We start from the raw sequence: 21,538 nt of genomic DNA on the forward strand, positions 1-21,538 counted from the left end.
TGCAAGAAGGTCTCCTCTGAGCCTCCTCTTCTCCAGGCTAAACACCCCCAGCTTCCCCAGCTTCTCCTCACAGGGCTGTGCTCCAGACCCCTCACCAGCCTTGTTGCCCTTCTCTGGACACATTTCAGCATCTCAACATCTTTCCTAACCTGAGGGCCCCAGAACTGGACACAGGACTCAAGGTGTGGCCTAACCAGTGCTACGTGTAGTGGAAGAATGACTTCCCTGCTCCTGCTGGCCACACTATTTCTGATGCAGGCCAGGATGCCATTGGCCACCTGGGCACACTGCTGGCTCGTGTTAGATTGGACATTAGGAAAAACTTCTTTACTGAGAGAGTGGTGAGGCTGCCTGGGAGGTGGTGGAGTCACCATCCCTGGAGGTGTTCAAGAGGCTGCAGATGTGATTCTTCATGATATCATTTAGTGGTCATGGTAGCTGGGTTACAATTGGACTCTATGATCTTAAAGGTCTTTTCCAACCTTCATGATTCTAAGATTTATAAATTCATTTCTAAGAGGCCAGAAAGGAAACATATGATGATGTTCCATATTCTGTGCACCACATTAAACTTAAATTATTCAATACAAAATTGTGATTCGTACATCTTCAAAAGCCTCCTTCCCACCAGTCCTGGGAAATGGAATTGTAGAGAGCTCAAAGGAAACTCGAAGCTTTGAAATGGACCTGAGCCCCAGGATTAGAAAGCAACTTGGTGTGGTGTGATGGAAGAGGGTGCCACATGACTTCTAGTCTCCAGCAAGAGGAGATGGTGCTCTGATACATGTTCATCTTTATCTGTGTGTATATATACATATATATATGTGCCATATACTTGCCATTGATAGGTAAATGATTATATTGGCATCAGTTACTGTTCTTGCAGCTGCTCTGGATGTAAGCAAATTTAACTTCATAGCAGCTTGCTTGCTGGTCACTTGCAGCTTTGAGGCAGGCTTCTCTGGGCCCCTCAGCTGGATGGCCCCTGTGTTGTTGTCACAATGCCATTTCCAGTGATTTCTGGCATCTGGGTTAGTTACAGATCACTTAGCTTTAAACTAACTGTGTCCAGAGTGTGCTGCAGAAGCACTGCTTTGTACTTAGAAGTAAAACAAGCATGCTCAAAAATAAACAGCTGTTCTGTTCTTTTGAACAACTTCTTGGCAAGTTCATTTGCAGGCACTTGCTTCTACAAGGAAGAAAGAATTGAAGGAGAAACTTGCAGGCACTTGCTTGTATAAGGAAGAAAGAACTGAAGGAGAAACTTAGGAAGAAAGTAAGGTATTTTTCTGCTGACATATCCAAGAGATTAAGTTAAAAAAAGAGAAGTGTTTGCAAGGGGTAAAGAGAAGCCTTTAGGTTTGAAGGGTTCCTGTGCCTTTCTTACTGTGGGGGAGTTACCATCACTGGAAGTGTTTAAAAAGAGACTGGATGAGGCACTTGGTGCCATGGTTTAGTTGATTAGATGGTGTTGGGTGCTAGGTTGGACTGGATGATCTCAAAGGTCTTTTCCAACCTGGTTAATTCTGTGTTCTGTCTTAGGAACACAGTTTAGGAGTGAAACACAGGAATTTGCAGAGCACACTGCAGTCTATGCATGAAAATGCTGCAGATGAAGACAAATAATTATTAATTAGTAACACAGATGCATTTTGTTGCTTAGCAATAACTCAGAGAAGGGTTCTGCTGGTTGAGATTATTGTCCAATGTCTGGTCCATGAAAGGAAGAAGCAGGTGAGGGTCCTGATTATTTGAATGAAACATTTAAATGGTAGGAGGCAAAGGGAAGGTAAGAACAGAATCCAGAATCCAGATGCCATCCAGAGGGACCTTGACAGGCTGGAGAGGTGGGCACAAGCCAACTTCATGAAGTTCAACAAGACCAAGTGCAGGGTCCTGTGTCTGGGTCGAGGCAATGCCAGGCACAAATCCAGGCTGGGCAGGGACTGGCTGGAGAGCAGCCCTGAGGAGAGAGACTTGGGGGTGCTGGTGGACAAGAAGCTCAACAGGAGCTCTCAGTGTGCACTTGCAGCCCGCAAAGCCAATCAGATCCTGGGCTGCATCAGGAGAAGTGTGGCCAGCAGGTCAAGGGAGGTGATTCTCCCCCTCTACTCAGCTCTTCTGAGACCCCACCTGGAGTACTGCCTCCAGTTCTGGAGCCCCTGTTACAAGAGGGATGTGGAGGTGCTGGAAGGTGTCCTTCACCATGAGAGTGGTGAAGCCCTGGAATGGGTCGTTCAGGGAGGTGGTTGGGGCGCCATCCCTGGAGGTGTTTAAGCCCAGGCTGGATGAGGCTGTGGGCAACCTGATCTAATGTGGGGTGTCCCTGCCCATGGCAGGGAGGTTGAAACTAGATGATCCTTGTGGTCCCTTCCAACCCTGACTGTTACTATGATTCTATGATACTATTCCAGTTGCAAGGAAGCAACTAATACAGCATTTGAAGCATCCTGTATTATTCATAGCTGTGACTTGGGTATAGCTTGTAGGTTTTCTACATTTTCATTTGCTAAATTAGGTGGGACATCACATAAAGAGCAAAGGAGTCAGTGAAACGTAGAGAAATTTAGATCATCATGATTACACAAAGCCTGCAGATGCCTTCCCACAAAATGTGAGTTGCTGCAGCACTGATTTTTATGTTAATTTACTAGTGAATAATTTAAAAAGATCTGTTTATTTTTTAATAAAAAGGAAAGATATAAATTGGCTGAGTGTTCCTAATGTTACTTACAGCTGCCATTGAGCAGCTGTTAGGGCTTCTTAGTGGTGTGCTAGACCAAAATAAGTTTTATGAATAAACAAACAATTTCCTTTTACTACCAATTCTTTCAGGCTGATTCTCTCCCAAATTCACAATAAATGGCTTTTTAAAGTCTCCTCATAAATAATTACCTTTCTTGTGCCACTTTTTTCTAGGCACTTGGAATTTAATTACAATGATGGACTGTTTTAATAAGTTGTTAAATAATTTTATCTTCGTAGGACCGAATCCATTTTCCATTTCTAGCTGACTTCATTGGTGCCTGGGATGTTAATCCTTTTAATTCTTGCTAGCTTACTTGGTACTGCAATTTCACTTCTCTTTAAAAATTCACATTGGAGGAGTAAACAGCATGCAGCATCATCCTTTTCTTCTGAACTCTACACACATAGCTCCACCTTAGCTTGCTGGTTAACGGTGGTCTCCTGTTGCTATTAACCATTTTGTTGCACTAAGTCCGAAAAGGTTGGTAATTAAATGCAGACAGCGCAGTTTTGCTTTGGTCTAGTGTCTGGGGACTTTCAAGCACTCTACAGATGTCTAGCCAAGTGAATACCCTGCTTAGCTGATAGATAAGGGATATGTAATGCTGCTATACTCTAAAGCAGTGTTTTCCAATGTGAGTAATTATTAGCTACCTTTGTATGTGATTTGATGCAGAGAAGTGCTGAACACATAATTCCTCGTAACTTCAGCTGCGGTTCCCTATCTGTTCAAACCCAGCTGCTTTGCTGAAATGTACACCAGGCAGGAGAGAGTAGCTCTGCCTGCTGTTATGCTCTGAAGGTCTTCCTTCAGCCTCCTTTTCTCCGGGCTAAACAGCCCCAGTTCCCTCAGCTGGTACTCATAAAACCTATTCTTCAGACCCTTCACCAGCTTCTTTGACCTTCTCTGGATCTGCTCTAGCACTCTAATGTCTTTCTTGCAGTGAGAGAGTAGCTTTGCCTGCTGTTATGCTCTGAAGGTTCTCCTTCAGCCTCCTTTTCTCCAGGTTAAACAGCCCCAGTTCCCTCAGCTGGTACTCATAAAACCTATTCTTCAGACCCTTCACCAGCTTCTTTGACCTTCTCTGGATCTGCTCTAGCACTCTAATATCTTTATTGCAGTGAGAGAGTAGTTTTGCCTGCTGTTATGCTCTGAAGGTTCTCCTTCAGCCTCCTTTTCTCCAGGTTAAACAGCCCCAGTTCCCTCAGCTGGTACTCATAAAACCTATTCTTCAGACCCTTCACCAGCTTCTTTGACTTTCTCTGGATCTGCTCTAGCACTCTAATGTCTTTCTTGCAGTGAGGACCACAAAACTGAACAGAATACTCAAGGCCTGGCCTCACCAGCGCTGTGTACAGGGGAAAGTCACATCCCTGGTCCTGTTGCTCACACTGTTCCTGATGCTGTTGGTCTTCTTGTCCACCTGAGCTCACTGCTGGCTCTCATTCAGCTGCCTGGCAATCAACACCCCCAGGTCCTTCCCTACTGGGGAGTTTTCCAGCCACTCTCCCCAAAGCCTGTAGTTTTGCATGTGGTTGCTGTGACCCAAGTGCAAGACCCAGCACTTGCCCTTGCTGAATATCATACAACTGACCTCAGCCCATTAATCCAGCCCATCCAGGTTCTTCTGTAGAGCCTTCCTACAGGCAGCTGAGGGAGCTGGGGCTGCTTAGCCTGGAGAGGAGGAGACTCAGGGGTGACCTTATTGCTCTCTACAACTACCTGAAGGGGGGTTGTAAACAGGCAGAGGTTGGTCTCTTCTCCCAGGCAGCCAGCACCAGAACAAGAGGACACAGTCTCAGGCTGCACCAGGGGAAGTTCAGGCTGGAGGTCAGGAGGAAGTTTTACACGGAGAGAGTGATTGCCCATTGGAATGGGCTGCCCGGGGAGGTGGTGGAGTCGCCTTCACTGGAGGTGTTCAGGAGGAGACTTGACAGGGTGCTTGGTTACATGGGTTAGTTGATTGGGTGGTGTTGGGTGATAGGTTGGACGTGATGATCTTGAAGGTCTCTTCCAACCTGGTTTATTCTATTCTATTCTACACTTCCTCCCTTAGTGTCATCTTCAAACTTAGTGAGGGTGTACCCAATCTTCTTATCCAGATCATTGATAAAGATAAGGAGAGCTGGCTGCAACACTGAGCCCCAGGGAACACTGCTTGTGACCAGCTGACAACTGGATTTAACTCTGTTCCCCACCGTTCTTTGGGCCTGGACATCCAGACAGTTATTTACCCAGTGAGGTGTCCCCCCATCCTGCCATTTGCTGCCAGTTACTCTAGGAGGAAGCTGTGGGAGACTGTGTGAAATACTTTATTAAAGCCCAGGTAAGCAACACCCACAACCTTTCCCTCATCCACTGAGAAGGCTTCTTTATCATAGCAGGAGATGAGGTTTGTCAGGTAGGACCTGCCCTTCATGAACCCATGCTGACTGGGCCTGATCACCTGCTTGCTCTGCACATGCTGCATAGTAGCACTCCAGATGACCTAGTCTGTGTCTTTCCCTGGCACCAAGGTCAGACTGATGGGTCAGTAGTTCCCTGGGTCCTCCTTCCAGCCCTTGTAGATGAGTGTCACGTTTGCCAGCCGCCAGTCAACTGTGACCTTCCCAGTTAGAGACGGAAAGCTGCAACCTTTAATGTGCAAAGCTAAAAATTACAACTATTGCCAGGCAAAGCTACAAACTCGGGCTAGATTTTTTTTCCTCTCCTTTAAGAAAGACATAAAATGTACTGTCTCAATGAATAGTGACATTTAATAACCTGCCACTAAATACCCATGAGGACATATACAGATCTAACACAAAGAGACTTTGATACTCGTTCCACAGTATTTCATTTGCAAAAGTGGAATTCCAGAGTAGAAAATGAGAGTATATATATTTAGTGTAGCTTTTTAAAGCTATGAAACCTGTATAAAAAATGTAGATGTGAAGGTTGAATTACCACCTTCATTTTGCCAGTGGACTCAAGGAGATGTGCAAGGAATCCTTTTTAACCCAAACACCCCAGGCAGTTGTTTAATAGGATTGTTGGTACTTTCGGTCTGAGGTGCTCACCATAATTGCAGTCTGTGACCAGATCAACGCACAGGCTGTTGACAAAGGGAGGTGGAGAAACAATGCCCCAACATATTAAATACCATTCTATGAGTTGCTGCCTATTTCTCACAATGCTTAAGGTTTTTTATTTGTTTCCTTCCTTTTTTAACATAGTGCTCAGTAGGTTACTGTGCCAGAAAAATCTGACTGACTGTATAAGCAACATGCCTTTGCAGAGTATCCCTTTGAAATAAAACTGTTTGCTTTGCCATGTAAGCATCATTAATAATACAGCAGAGGGTGGGGAAAAAGATTTGCTGGAAACCCAGAATCATAGAATCAGTCAGGGTTGGAAGGGACCACAAGGATCATCTAGTTCCAACCCCCCTGCCATGGGCAGGGACACCTCACACTACATCAGGTTGCTCAGAGCCTCATCCAGCCTGGGCTTAAAAACCTCCAGGGATGGGGCCTCAACCACCTCCCTGGACAACCCATTCCAGGGTTTCACCACTCTCATGGGGAAGAACTTCCTCCTCACCTCCAGCCTGAATCTCCCCACCTCCAGCTTCATTCCATTCCCCCTAGTCCTATCACTACCTGAGATCCTGAGAAGTCCCTCTCCAGCCTTCTTGTAGCCCCCTTCAGATACTGGAAGGCCACAATGAGGTCACCTTGGAGCCTTCTCTTCTCCAGACTGAACAGCCCCAACTCCTTCAGTCTGTCCTCACAGAAGAGGTGCTCCAGCCCTCTCTCATGGCCCTTCTCTGGACACCTTCCAGCACCTCCAGATCCCTCTTGTAATAGGGGCTCCAGAACTGGACACAGTACTCCAGGTGGGGTCTCACCAGAGCTGAGTAGAGGGGGAGGATCACCTCCCTTGACCTGCTGGCCACACTTCTCCTGATGCAGCCCAGGATCTGATTGGATTTGTGGGCTGCAAGTGCACATTGAGAGCTCCTGTTGAGCTTTTTGTCCACCAGCACCCCCAAGTCTCTCTCCTCAGGGCTGCTTTCCAGCCAGTCCCTGCCCAGCCTGGATTTGTGCCTGGGATTGCCTCAACCCAGCTGCAGGACCCTGCCCTTGGTCTTGTTGAACCTCATGAGATTGGCTTGTGCCCACCTCTCCAGCCTGTCCAGGTCCCTCTGGATGGCCTCCCTTCTGTAACTTGTCATTTTACTATGCTGCCTTGTGTGTAAGTAAGGCCTCCCAGGCTGTTCCCCTTTGGATATTTGTTGTAGCAGGAAAATGCCCAACACCTGCCTCCAGGATAGAATCAATGTATTTATTAGTTGGTATTGAAAACTATCAGTATCATAGAAACACTGCATCCATCAAGAACAGGAAGGTGATCATCACCTTGTGTTCATCATTGGTGAGGCCTCACCTCAAGTATTCTCTTTGGTTCTGGGCCTCTCACTATAGGAAGGACATTGAGCTGGAGCATGTCCAGAGAAGGGCAAAAGTGCTCGTGAAGGGCCTGGAGCATATGGCATACAAGGAGCATCTGAGGGAGCTGGGGTTGTTCAGCCCAGAGAAGAGGAGGCTGAGGGGAGACCTCATTGCTCTCTACAACTACCTGAAGGGAGCTTGAAGCGAGGAGGGGGCAGCCTTTTCTCCTTGGTGTCAAGTGACAGGACCAGAGGAAATGGTTACAAGCTGCACCAGGGGAGGTTCAGGCTGGCTATTAGGAAATATATCTTCACTGAAAGGGTTCTCAAACATTGGAATGGTCTGCCCAGGGCAGTGGTGGAGTCACCATCCCTGGAAGTGTTCAAGCAGCATGCAGACCTGGTGCTAGGGACATGGTTTAGTGTTCACCCTTCAGTGCTGGGTCAAGGGTTGGACTGGATGATCTTTGAGGCCTCTTCCAAACAGGTGTATTCTCTGATTAAACTAAAAGTGCCTATCATTTTCCTAGTAATTGCATGATTAGTGGAAGTGGAATATTCAGCCTATAAGTAACCTATTCTATCTGGCTTGTAAAAGCCCCAAGGGAACAAACACATCACAGATGAGCCTGGTGAGATCTGGCACCTTTTTCTTTTTCTTTCCTTCTTTTCTTTTCTTTCCTGTCAGGCAAAGCCAAAAGCTTGACACTGGCCACAAAGCACTCTTGGGAAATACTTTTGATACTGGAAATCCCCTTGGTGCTGAAGCCTCCACCTGTGCCTGCTGCCTTTTTACGTGGAGGGAAGAGCGTGGATGAGAGGCTGATGCTGGCGCTTTGTCCTCTGCATGAGAAAGAGGCTGGATGCTGGACAGATTGTGACTGTGGCATTAAGACATGACTTTTAAATCTCAAAAATCAATCCTGCCTTTCTCTGGGTTGGAATCAGAACAGAATCTAAAACTGCTTTTATCATGATATGCTGAAAAACACACAGAATGGCCCTGAAGTGTCAGATTGTGGCTGTGTTATGTATACTTAGAAAAAATGATATTCATAGCACCTTCTTGTTAAAGTGGACTGATTTTCTACTTGCTTTTTTTCAGTGTGCACTATTTTAAACAGCTCCTTCTTTGATTTGAATAATTTTGTTACAAGCTAATAGCCAGGGGAGGTTTAGGCTGGATTTTAGGAAGAAATTCTTCGTAGAGAGAGTGATTGTCCATTGGGAATGGGCTGCCTGGGGAGGTGGTGGAGTCACCATCACTGGAGGTGTTTAGGAAGAGACTGGATGGGGTGCTTGGTGCCATGGTTTAGTTGATTAGATGGTGTTGGACGATGGGTTGGACATGATGATCTTGAAGGTCTTTTCCAACCTGGTCTGGTCTGGTCTGGTCTAGTCTAGTCTAGTCTAGTCTAGTGTATGGGCAGAGTCCAAGGGCATGAGATTGAACACATCCAAGTGCCGGGTTCTGCACATCGGCCACAACAACCCCATGCAGTGCTACAGGCTGGGGTCAGAGTGGCTGGAGAGCAACCAGGTGGAGAGGGACCTGGGGGTACTGGTCAATGGTAGGCTGAACATGAGCCTGCAGTGTGCCCAGGCAGCCAAGAGGGCCAATGGCATCCTGACCTGCATCAAGAACAGAGTGGCCAGCAGGAGCAGGGAGGTCATTCTGCCCCTGTACACTGCACTGGTTAGGCCACACCTTGAGTCCTGTGTCCAGCTCTGGGCCCCTCAGTTTAGGAAGGAGGTTGGCTTGCTGGAATGAGTCCAGAGAAGGGCAATGAAGTTGGTGAGGAGTTTGGAACAGAAGCCCTATGAGGAGAGACTGAGGGAGCTGGGACTGCTTAGCCTGGAGAAGAAGAGACTCAGGGGTGACCTTATTGATCTCTACAACTACCTGAAGGGAGGTTGTAGCCAGGTGGAGGTTGGTGTCTTCTCCCAGGCAGCCAGTACCAGAACAAGAGGACACACTCTCAGGCTGCACCAGGGGAGGTTTAGGCTGAATGTTAGGAAGAAGTTCTATACAGAGAGAGTGATTGCCCATTGGAATGGGCTGCCCAGGGAGGTGGTGGAGTCACTGTCATTGGAGGTTTTCAGGAGGAGACTTGAAGGGGTGCTTGGTGCCATGGGTTAGTTGTTTGGGTGGGTTGGATTGGTTGATGGGTTGGACATGATTATCTTTAAGGTCTCTTCCAACCTGGTTTATTCTAAATTCTAAATTCTATTCTATTCTCTTCTAACCTGAGTATTATTTTTAACATAGTTGTTTCAAAGTCACTATCAACACTAAGAAACACAAAGCCAAATAGGTTTGCTAAAGCATGGTATGCAACATGCCATGGAGTGCTGCAGTTCTAAGCAGTCATGCATATTTATCATTTTCTTCCAAACTGCAGTGCTATTACTGCGAGATAAATCAGGATTTTAGCCTCAGTGTGTAATATGTCATGTACTGGACAACATTGTGAGAGACTGAGGTGTATTGATCCAAACCCAAGAATGCCAAGAAGGAAAAAACCTGGCCTAGATCAGTGCTGTTTTAATTGTGTCACAGTTTGGGATAGTTAGTAGTTGTTTAGATCAGTTTAAGTGTGAACAAGTAAATGACACAGTGCAGTTCAGTGTTTGTAAAGGAAGCTTAGATTTTCCAGTCTAGTTTCTCCCACAGCATTTTTTCAGCCTGCTCAGCAGGAGCACGTGGCTCAGTGCTGGTTGGAAAAGGACTCTGAGACCCACGGCAGTGGGGAGCTCACCTCCCTGTGAACCTCCTCTGAGGTTTTCATGGAGGTTTGCAGCCCTCAGCAGATTCCTAGCCCATGGCAGACACAGTGCTGCCAATGCTCCCAAGGCTTAGCCTTTCTGTAGTGGGACGGAGAAGAGTGAGCACGAGAAGAGTGCAGGGCATTGATAAAGCCACACTTCAAATCCCAGAGGTGGGATGCATTGATTTATTTCTTCTTTCTACCTTTGGCTCATCATGTATCATTAGGCAAACTGCTTAACCATTCCAGTAATGCCATCTGCAAAAAGAAATAAGGTTAATATAGGTCATACACTGCAAAGCCCTCGAATGTAATACATGGTATACCATTTTAAAGAAGAAAAACGAGATCTCAGTAAAGAAACATGAAATTTAACAACAGGTAACAATGTAGGGATTCCTTAAGCTTCCTTGTGGTCCCACTAATCACTCTTGGAAGGATATCTTGCTGCTTCCTCATTGGCGAGGAAGAGGCACAGCTGCTCCAGCAGCACGTAGTTGCCTGAACTCCTCCTGCACCCTGGCACCTCCTAATGCTGCTGTCTGGTAGTATGAGAGGGGACTGTGAGCATGTTTCCTCCTGTACTGTGGTGTGCTTTGAAGCCTAAAGCCAAGAGCCGCTGCTGACAGGATTTCCAGCTGAGGCCTCTCAGCCTGGAGAACATGTCACTTATTTATCTTCTCTTTCAACATACTAAACAGGGAGTGGATTGGAAGGAATGCTCCAAAAATCATAAGAGGCTGTGCTATATAGCCAAGCAACAGAAAGTGGTATGGATCTTTCTGATGAACCTTCTAAAGGAATGCACTTTAAATAAACACACAAGAAACTAATACTAATGAAGTAGTAGTATCCTATGGAGACCTGTGGTAGACACCAACAGTGCATTAGCAAGCCATGTATAATTCAGCAGTGCTGAATTCTTTCAGACATCATTGTTTAAGTATGGATGTAACAATTTGTCCCTTCATGTCCATGTGTAAGCATTCTTAAGGGCATCCCTTGGCCTGCAGAATGCTGGAGGTGGTCTACAAGCGAGGAAGCATCCATACTCAGTCTCGAAAACCAAACTGAGATGATGGGATGAGTCATAAGAAAGGTTGTCCTATTTTTAAACAGCTCACAGAATCACAGACACATTCAGGTTGGAGAAGACCCTCAGGATCACCAAGTCCAACCCAGAACCCTACTCTACAAGGTTCACCCCTAAACCATATCCCCCACGCACCACATCCAAATGACCTTAAACACATCCAGGGTTGGTGACTCAACGACCTCCCTGGGCAGCACATTGCAATGCCTGACCACTCTTGCTGGGAAATAATTCTTCCTATTGTCTACTCTAAACCTACCCAGTCACAGCTTGAGGCCATTCCCTCTTGTTCTATCACTAATTACCTGTGAGAAGACACCAGCATCAACCTCTCCACAAGGTGTTTTCAGGTAGTTGTAGAGAGCAGTGAGGTCTCCCCTCAGCCTTCTCTTTTTCAAATTAACCATCCCCAGCTCCTTCAGTCACCCCTCATAAGATTTATTCTCCAGGCCCTTCCCCAGCTTCCTTGCCCTCCTCTGCCCTCACTCCAGTACCTCAAATTCTCTCTTGTATCGAGGTGCCCCAGAACTGAACACAATACTCGGAAGTGTGGCCTCACCAGAGCCGAGATGTTAAATATGGAACTGTATGTTTAGCCTATAAAGTGATTTTATTTCTTTTTTTTCCTCTGTGCAAGCATTTTTCCCAAAAGAATTACACAAAATAGGTGGTTTGCAAAAAAAAAAAAACCCAAGTTATGAGCTAGTGTTTTTAAAACCTCTAGCTTAGACACAGGTGTGTGGAAACGTTTGTAGGCACTTAGCCAAGTGGTCTGGCAGCGTAGCCATATGTGATGGAGTTAAAGCTACTGCTGAAGTGAGTTGTCATAGCTTCGTGTTCTCTTCTCCTGCTGAACAGCAAAGTTAAGCTAGCAGGCCATCTATTTTATCTTGGCACTGGAGTAGGATAAGGACATGTAAGTGGACAATTACGATGACTCAGCTGCCAAGAATTAGCTACCGCATTAGTCTTTTATATCTTGCCCTGCCTTTTATTTTCAGAGGGATGATAACCTGGTCGCCTTTCCTCGGGTTAATTGTGTGTGAATCTTAAGACCCTTTTTTAGGTACTCATAAAATAGAAAAATGACTTGCTAATGGGTCTCTATGCACATTTGATAATGTACTATTTTACCATTGCTACCTTGTCAGCACAGACGGCAAGGGCTTTTCCAGGCCCCCTCAGCAGCATGCCTCTTTTTGCCGCCCGTCCTGCAAGTCTTGAAAGGGTTTTGTTCATCCTGTGTTGCTGCCTATTGTTACATCCGAGTTGCAGCAACCAAGATGTATTTGTGCTCGTTGCAAGTACTTACAAAGTAGCGTGGCATAATTGTCCCTCTGCAAGCATCTCTCTCGAAACTATTGTTTAAAACTGCCAGACGTGCCTTTGTTCTTTATTAAGAGTAAGGCAACAACACAGTCTGTAGTTATCAGGCGATAATCATTCCCCAAGGGCTTTTGAAGCACTTCACAACCAAAAGGTTGGGATTACTCCACGATTGCTATACTGCTTATTATTCCTTATTGCTTAATTATGGAACCAGAGTGTGTTTCCTGGAAGCTGTCATCTAAATAAGATTTTCCAGTTTTCATGCTGTACTTCAGTGTTGTGTGGATTGGGAAGCTGTGTAGCGTTTTGAGATGCTGTACAGGGTAGGTAGCAGGAGGGTGAGCCAGTCACATCTCCTCTTCTGACCTTTGTGAGACTGAGAGACCTTGGGCAAATCACTCAACTTCTCTGTCTCAGCGTTGCACCTCTGCTCAGGTGCTACCCTAAGTAAGGCTGTGTGAGTACATAGACCAGGAAGAATATAATGAACTTCATCTTGACCTCTAGATACAGACTCAGACAACATGCTATGAAGGCGCTGGTTTTCTGTTTAGTGTGTTCACGTTCAGCTGGCTTATTTTGAGTGGCCTTTGCTGGAGGGGAGTGGCAAAGTTGGGTGTGTATGATGAGCAGGAGCAGAGGGGGGGAGGGGATTTAATATCATAAAATCCTTTACCTGATTTTGCAAGATGTGTGACTGCAGCAGAAGTGGTCTGGCTCCCAGTAACCCCAAGAACTTGGTTGCTGTCAGCCAGAGAGTGACCCTTAAACAAAGGCTGCAGCACTGTTCACAGGGTTTATTCAGATTTCCATCTCAAGTTAAAGTAAGCCAGTACAGTTTGTGCTTGCCAGGCTATGGTGCTGTAATGCATCATGTGCAGGTGAGTTACTAGGCTGGCAGCAAGCCCCTCTGAAACGGGCACGTAATGCCGCTGTGTTTCAAAAAGGTCTGAATGTCTCCACTCATTGCTGGTTCAATGAGTCTTACATGAGTAACTGCCTTGAAAGGCAATGTGCTGCTGTGCTTACTGGAAAAGGGTGGAAAATGTGGCCTTTTCCAGGCTCCCTGAGCCTAGAAATCTGATCTGAGGAACTAATTTTTTTTCTCAGTCTTTAATTTAATGTTTCCTGTAATGTACTCTAGGAGAGATGAAAGCCATCCAGCATGTATTTTAACAGCAGCCTTCATTTTTTGAGTGCATGCATTCACAGGACAGTGAGAAGATGGGCAATGAAACTCACTTTCCAGATGAAGCTCCTGCTGAAGTTCACTCCTGAGCCTTGTTTTTCCTTTGCCTGAATAAGAAAGAGAATAGAATAGAATAGAATAGAATAGAATAGAATAGAATAGAATAGACCAGGTTGGAAGAGACCTTCAAGATCATCACGTCCAACCCATCAACCAATCCAACCCACCTAAACAACTAACCCATGGCACCAAGCACCCCATCAAGTCTCCTCCTGAACACCTCCAATGACAGCAACTCCACCACCTCCCCAGGCAGCCCATTCCAATGGGCAATCACTCTCCCTATAGAACTTCTTCCTAACATTCAGCCTAAACCTCCCCTGGCGCAGCCTGAGACTGTGTCTTCTTGTTCTGGTGCTGGCTGCCTGGGAGAAGAGACCAACCTCCGCCTCTCTACAACCTCCCTTCAGGTAGTTGTTGAGAGCAATAAAGTCTCCTCTGAGCCTCCCCTTCTCCAGGCTCAGCAACCCCAGCTCCCTCAGCCTCTCCTCATAGGGCTTGTGTTCCAAACCCCTCACCAACTTTGTTGCCCTTCTCTGGACACGCTCCAGCATGTCAACATCCTTCCTAAACTGAGGGGCCCAGAACTGGACAAGATTGCTGAAACTCCTTTATTGTGACAAGTTTGGCATAAAGTCTGCTTAGTGAGGTGCTTTTTGTGCCAGGGGTTGATTTTTAAATCCCTCTTTACCTTCCTGAAACCTAAACACTAATAGCACCTTCCACTGTGGTGTTCCCCCGCTAGCGTGCATCTTCTGTCTTCTTGGAGAGGCTGCATGCAGTCCTGCTAGCAAGAGCTCTTGTGGCCTAAATAGCACTTTTTTTTCCCCCCCCCAGGAAATAAAAATGTATTGTTTTCATTGTTAGAGGATGCTACTAAATTGGCTGTATGTTTGTCTAATAATCACATCTAAAGCTGATTATTCCGGTAATAGCCTTAAGATATTATTTTAAAATAAATATATAACTGCACTCCTTTTGGTGCTAATACTAGTTTTTAATCTCTTCTTGTTTCTGTGAAGCCTGGATGAGATTTTCAGAATTGAATAATAATTTGATCCGTTAATCTTTTGAAGCTAGTAATTTTATTTTCCCCTCTTTGCGGTCTCTGAGGCTCACAAATGAATAGAGCTTCATTACTGGAGTCTGCATTTAATAACCATTATCCATTATCTTGTAATTAAGACTCCCTGTAACGAATCATGAGGACAATGCAAAAATACATAGTACATTTCTTTAATGAACTGGAAAATGTTCATCTTGTTCTATTTAGTAATGAGTTGCTGAATAGTCGTTAAATCCACTGGAGAATAGAGCGAGATGGATTTTGAAGACTATCTTGAGTTTGTGGTTAATCTATTAGAATTAAAATTTCATCTTCTATTTTTATCAACAGCTGATTAGAAGTCATTCTGTTTGACCAAATTGATTAGAAGACCATATACAAGGGCAGCTGTTGTTTAATGAAAGTTTTTAATGAAACTGTACCACAGAGACTTGTAATTATAAGACTTATAAAAGCTTTGACTTACCCTATGCTAGGAAGACAAAAAAAATAGAAGGGAAAAAAAAGAAGGAGAAGCATTGCACTGAAGGGCTTTAAGTGCTGCATTTCAAAAAGGAAATTAAAAATATCATTTGGCAACGCTGAAGTTTCACTTCCACTGTTGCTCGTTTTAATGTGACTATCAGATGTCCAGAGTGTCTCTCTGGAAAGGGAGCAGCTCTGAGCTACATAACTAATTGTCTCTCCTATGTGCTCCATTCTTTGCAGAGCTCAATCAAGTATTAATTGCCTCTTTTGAATGTTGCACTTCCTCGGGAGTTAGAACTTGTGGTGGGTTCCCCCCCCCCCCCCCAAGTAACTGTTTCTCTTTAGAATGGGAAGTGTCATAGGAGGGGACAATTTAATCACCAAAGGGCTGAGGTAGTGCCTAGACAAGAAGAATAAACCAAACCAGGTTGGACCTTCAAGATCATCAAGACCTATCAACCAATCCAACCCACCCAAACAGCTAACCCATGGCACCAAGCACCCCATCAAGTCTCCTCCTGAACACCTCCAATGACGATGACTCCACCACCTCCCTGGGCAGCACATTCCAATGGGCAATCACTCTCTCTGTACAGAACTTCTTCCTAATATCCAACCTGAACCTCCCCAGGCGCAGCCTGAGACTGTGTCCTCTTGTTCTGGTGCTGGCTGCCTGGGAGAAGAGACCATCATCCGCCTGTCTACAACCTCCCTTCAGGTAGTTGTAGACAGCAATAAGGTCACCCCTGAGTCTCCTCTTCTCCAGGCTAAGCAATCCCATCTCCCTCAGTCTTTCCTCATAGGGCTTGTGTTCCAAACCCCTCACCAACTTTGTTGCTCTTCTCTGGACTCGTTCCAGCAAGTCGACCTCCTTCCTAAACTGAGGGGCCCAGAACTGGACACAGGACTCGAGGTGTGGCCTAACCAGTGCAGTGTACAGGGGCAGAATGACCTCCCTACTCCTGCTGGCCACACTGTTCTTGATTCAGACCAGGATGCCCTTGGCCCTCTTGGCTGCCTGGGCACACTGCAGGCTCATGTTCAGCCTACCATCAACCAGTACCCCCAGGTCCCTCTCTGCCTGGCTGCTCTCCAGCCACTCTGACCCCAGCCTGTAGCACTGCAAGAGAAAGCCAGGGTCTTACCAGGCATGGTGTTAGGGATATAATTCTGATTATGCCTAAACCATAGGATGCACAAAGATGCCTGGCTCTGCCTTGACTGAGACCTAGCTGTGTGCCAGTCAGCTGCAGTGTGCCGCAGCGCACCACCAGAACGTAGCCTAGGCAACTTTCTAGTTTGAACCAGTAGTGCAACTTTCCTTTGCTTACTCTAGGGAATGTTGTAGAGGCATCATCATTCAATTAAGAGACAAAATGGACCCTAAGCCAAATTTGAAGTGGAAGCAGATGCAGTTCCAATTGACTTAAGTGGATGATGCACTACTACATGATATTTGAATTATCCCTCTTCTTCTCTCAATTACTTTTGATAATTAATGATCCCACAGTACACCTTTTCTGAATAGTAGGTTCCAGGGATGAAGTGCACCCTAATGCAATTAAAGAAGTTTTGTCATTGTTTTGTGTCAGTGCAGGATCACACACTGCCAGGCAATTTGTTGTTGTTGTTATTTTCTCAGCTTTTTCTTCTACTGTGCTGCAGGATTTGTTTTAGGCCACCCCAAAACAGCAAGAACGCACAAGAATACTACAGGATAGGATAGGATAGGATAGGATAGGATAGGATAGGATAGGATAGGATAGGATAGGATAGGATAGGATAGGATAGGATAGGATAGGATAGGATAGGATAGGATAGGGTAGGGTAGGGTAAGGTAGGGTAGGACAGGACAGGATAGAATAGAATAGAATAGAATAGAATAGAATAGAATAGAATAGAATAGAATAGAATAGGTAGTGGAGAATATTGTTCACAAGTGATAAACCAGATAAATACAAGCCAAGGCTAGTTCTCCTTCTTCAAATAACAGAGAGCTTTTCCCCTTTTCACTGCATTATATTATACCATGGCTTTAAAGACAATAATTTGCAATGGTACAGTTGCAAAGCACCTAAGAAGGGAATTTGCCCCCTGTTCACAATATTACACAGCTGATCGCCTAAATACATACAGGATCTCTTTGCTTCAAACAGCTGTGGGAGATAGAATGCTAGACTGTCAAAAGGAAGACTAAATAGATGCAAAGTTAAATGAAAAAAAAATAGATGAAAATTGTTTCTGCTCAGGAAGTTCATTGTGGAAATACTAAGATGTTGATTTATGGGCAAAATTTGTTCAGAGGAAATAATATCCATTGTTATGGTTAGTCAAACACGTTCCTATTAGTGTATATACAGACATATAATGAGTGTCTGCACATTATATTGGCCTGTCCTGAAGAGACTGTTAGTCTCATAGCTGGAGCAAGCAAATAATAGCTGGGATGTTCATTTAGCTGCTGGGATGTCTGACTTCTTCTGGAACCAGATGAGTATGATCCTTCTGCTCTAGCCTCTACCAGGGCAAGGTTAGCACTGAACACCACAGGGATGTGTCACAGAATCTCAGAGTGTTAGAGGCTGGAAGAGACCTCGAAAGGTCATCCAGTCCAACCCCCCCTGCCAGAGTAGGATCACCTAGAGCAGGTCACACAGGAATGCATCCAGGCAGATCTTGAATATCTCCAGAGAGGGAGACTCCACAGCCCCCCTGGGCAGCCTGTTCCATGTAACGGAGTGCCTGTAAAGGAGTGCTTCATAACTGTTCTGAAGCACAAAGACATCTTTGGAGGGTGTACTATGTATGTGCAGAGTGGGTCTTGTTCTGAAACTACCCTAAAGCTTTTTACTTCCTTTCAGGTTCTGATTTTATAAAGACATCTACAGGAAAGGAGGTGGAAAACGCAACCTTTCCAGTTGGAATAATCATGATGAGGGCCATTAAGGAATTCTACTGGCAAACTGGCAACAAGGTAATTCTCACTACCTTTGTGACAATTAGCCAAACAGCCTCACCCAGAAGGAAATGAGACTGTCATAGTTTCAAAATGGAGAACATCCAAATCCACATCCATTAGCTTCTGTGGCTGGATGAGCAATAGCTAATGGGATTTCTCTCTTGTATCCCTGGTGCACTTTTGGCTTTCCTTCCCTGACTGTCACATAATTCCCGAGAAGTGCCTGCAGTCTTGATGTATCCACTGCTGCATTTGGGTTTGAGTTTTGTTTCACCATGTATGATATTGAAATGGTCATCTGCAGTAATTAAGAGGTTGAATCTGAAGCTGACAGTGATTTTCATAGTGCCATAAACCTCCATGGAGCTACACAGATTTGTAGCTGTTGAGAGTCTGTACACAGCTGTGTCTTCTGACTCTGTTCTGGTAACACAAGGGATAAACTCTGTTCTTTCCTCCTTTGCCAGAGGGGCCTTCCAAGGGGGCAAGAAGGTAGATCCAGTTGGATTCAGTTGTCTCGAATGAACGGAAAGTGGGACAGGAGTGAGAGGAACATTGTGTCCTGGTACACAACATTTTGCTGTCAGGTCACTATTGAAGTCAGTGGGGGCAAGGAACAAGGGAGAGTGCATGGCAGAGCCAGTGATAAACTATCTGTGTGTCCATCCTTCTGCTGAAGCAGTGAGAAAGGAGGAGGTTGTTCAGGAAGACTCAAGCCACCTCTCACCTCCTTACGCACAGGCAAATCAGGGTGCTGGTATTCAGTAGTGGGCTTTGTCCTCACCTACAGCCTCAGGGAAGGAAACCATATCTCTAGTTAAGACCCTGTCCCCTTTTCTGGGTCACCCTTTAGAATAGAATAGAATAGAATAGAATAGAATAGAATAGAATAGAATAGAATAGAATAGAATAGAATAGAATAGAACAGAACAGAATTAAGCACGTTGGAAAAGACCTTTGAGATCATCGAGTCCAACCTATCACCCAACACCATCTAATCAACTAAACCATGGCACCAGGCACCCTATCCAGTCCCTTCCTAAACACCTCCAGTGATGGTGACTCCACCACCTCCCTGGGCAGCACATTCCAATGGCCAATCTCTCTTTCTGGGAAGAACTTCTTCCTAACATCCAGCCTAAACCTCCCTGGCACAGCTTGAGACTGTCCCCTCCATCCTCTCCAGCTCATGGTTGTGTCCCTTCTGCAGGTGGCCTTTCAAAGTATGGTGTTAGGCCATGGGATGAACAGTGGAACAGGGGCTGAGATGGCTTTAGGGGCCACTGGAGCTTGAGGAGCATGTGACAGCAGGTTACACATGTCCCTCTGCTCCCGGTCCTCATCTGGGTGGGGATAGTGGCGATCTCTGGGCTATCCTCACTTCTGCCTTCCCCAGCCTGCATCTCTCTCTACTGAAGCAGCTCCAATAGTCTTGCTTCTGTAGCAACATCTTCACTGATGCTAAACTGAGACAGATCCCTGGGGCCAGGTGACTCACCTTGGCGCTGGTACTGCTTGCAGGAGCTGTGTGCCAGAGGTTGGGCTCTGCTGCACTAATGAAGCTGTGTCCCTCTAATGGGATATAAATGTCACATTCACCTTTCTCTTCAGAAGGATGCATTTGTGGAAGGAAAAATAGGTTATTAAGCAGGAGTGCTGATGTTTGCCTGCACGTGTGTGAGCCTGTGAACGAGATGTAAACCAACTTTGTGTGCTTTTACTAACGGAAGGCAATATTATCAGTGACAAGAGATTCCTAAATGGTTTTCTTCAACAAACTAATTTTGCTGCTGGAGGAACGCTTGCCAGCGAGGCCTTGGCTGGGCAAAACAGGTTAATACAGAAATGAGACTTCTCAGAGGGAAGGAAGAAGTTGCAGAGTATCATTTATGGAGCGATAAGCTGCGGCGGCGATATGAAAAGGGTGCGGTATAATGGGAAATAATCTTTCCCCCGTCATTATTGAAGGACAGACATAAATTGGTTTTTCTGTTGGGAAAACCCCCAATCCAGAAGAACTTATTACTTTTTATAATATAAGGTGAAGAGAAAAAATTCTTGAGGAGATGAACTTATTAAGCAAAATAATGAAATGCTGTGAAACAGCAGGAAAGTGGTAGGTGGACTTTATACGGCTCTTGAATTAAATACCAGCCCCCCCCTCCCCCCTTCTTTTTGCTTTTTTATGGCAGTCAGATGTGCCATTTGGAAAACAGGCAAATGAAAGAGGGGGAGGACAGGTTCATCTGTCAGCTGGTTTTTTTTCTGCTATGAAAAGAGCATTCAGAATTTGCTAAGAGGGGAAGGAATTCTGCATAATGATTTTAATTCTCTTATTAAGTCTCTCTTACTTGTTTTTGCCACAGATTTGTCTCAAAGAGCTGTAGTATTTCTCAGAATAAATCTAAATTGGAATTTCATGAGAATTGCTCTTCCTGAGGGAAAACACATTCCCACTGTTTTAATTTATTTTCTAAAAGATGCTTTTCCAGTTGCTGTGGTTTAAATTAGTTTTGGAACTCCAATCTTAACAGATGTGTGCATACAATCTTCCATCCATCCATCCATCCATCCATCCATCCATCTATCCACTTATCCATCCACCCATCCATTTATCCATCCATCCATCCACCAATCCACCCATCCATCCATCCATCCATCCATCCATCCATCCATCCATCCATCCATCCTTCCATCCATTCATCTATCCATCCATCCATCCATCCATCCATCCATCCATCCATCCATCCATCCATCCATCCTTCCATCCATCCATCCATCCATCCATCCATCCATCCATCCATCCATCCATCCATCCATCCATCCTTTCATCCACCCACCCATCTATCCACTGATCCATCCATCCATCCACTGATCCATCCATCCACTGATCCATCCATCCACCCATCCACTCACCCATCCACCCTTCCATCCATTCACCCACCTTTCCATCCATCCATCCATTCACCCACCCTTCCATCCATCCGTCCATCCATCCATCCATCCACCCATCCATCCACCCACCCATCCATCCACCCATCCATCCACCCATCCAGCCATCCACCCATCCATCCACCCATCCACCCACCTACCCACCCATCCACCCACCCATCCATCCACCCATCCATCCACCCATCCAGCCATCCACCCATCCATCCATCCATCCACCCATCCATCCATCCATCCACCCACCCATCCATCCATCCATCCATCCATCCATCCATCCATCCATCCATCCATCCATCCATCCATCCATCCATCCACCCACCCACCCATCCATATATCCATCCATCCACCCACCCATCCATCCACCCACCCACCCATCCATATATCCATCCATCCATCCATCCATCCATCCATCCATCCATCCATCCATCTACCCACCCACCCATCCATCCACCCACCCACCCATCCATATATCCACC

The 21,538-nt window shown here is 45.6% G+C and overlaps 1 protein-coding gene across 3 annotated transcripts in view; it reads left to right on the top strand.

Moving 5' to 3' along the window:
* Positions 1 to 21,538, top strand: part of DERA (deoxyribose-phosphate aldolase) — a 79,388-nt gene that overhangs the window by 49,934 nt on the left and 7,916 nt on the right. For all 3 annotated transcript variants that reach the window (XM_068141882.1, XM_068141883.1, XM_068141884.1), the window contains exon 7: positions 18,016 to 18,128. In XM_068141882.1, the coding sequence (XP_067997983.1) occupies positions 18,016 to 18,128 (113 nt within the window). The remainder of the gene's footprint in view (positions 1 to 18,015; positions 18,129 to 21,538) is intronic.

This window comes from Melanerpes formicivorus, unplaced genomic scaffold, assembly GCF_026170545.1.
Source record: "Melanerpes formicivorus ecotype bairdi unplaced genomic scaffold, bMelFor1.0.p_v2 SCAF_8, whole genome shotgun sequence".
Taxonomy (NCBI): Eukaryota; Metazoa; Chordata; class Aves; order Piciformes; family Picidae; genus Melanerpes; species Melanerpes formicivorus.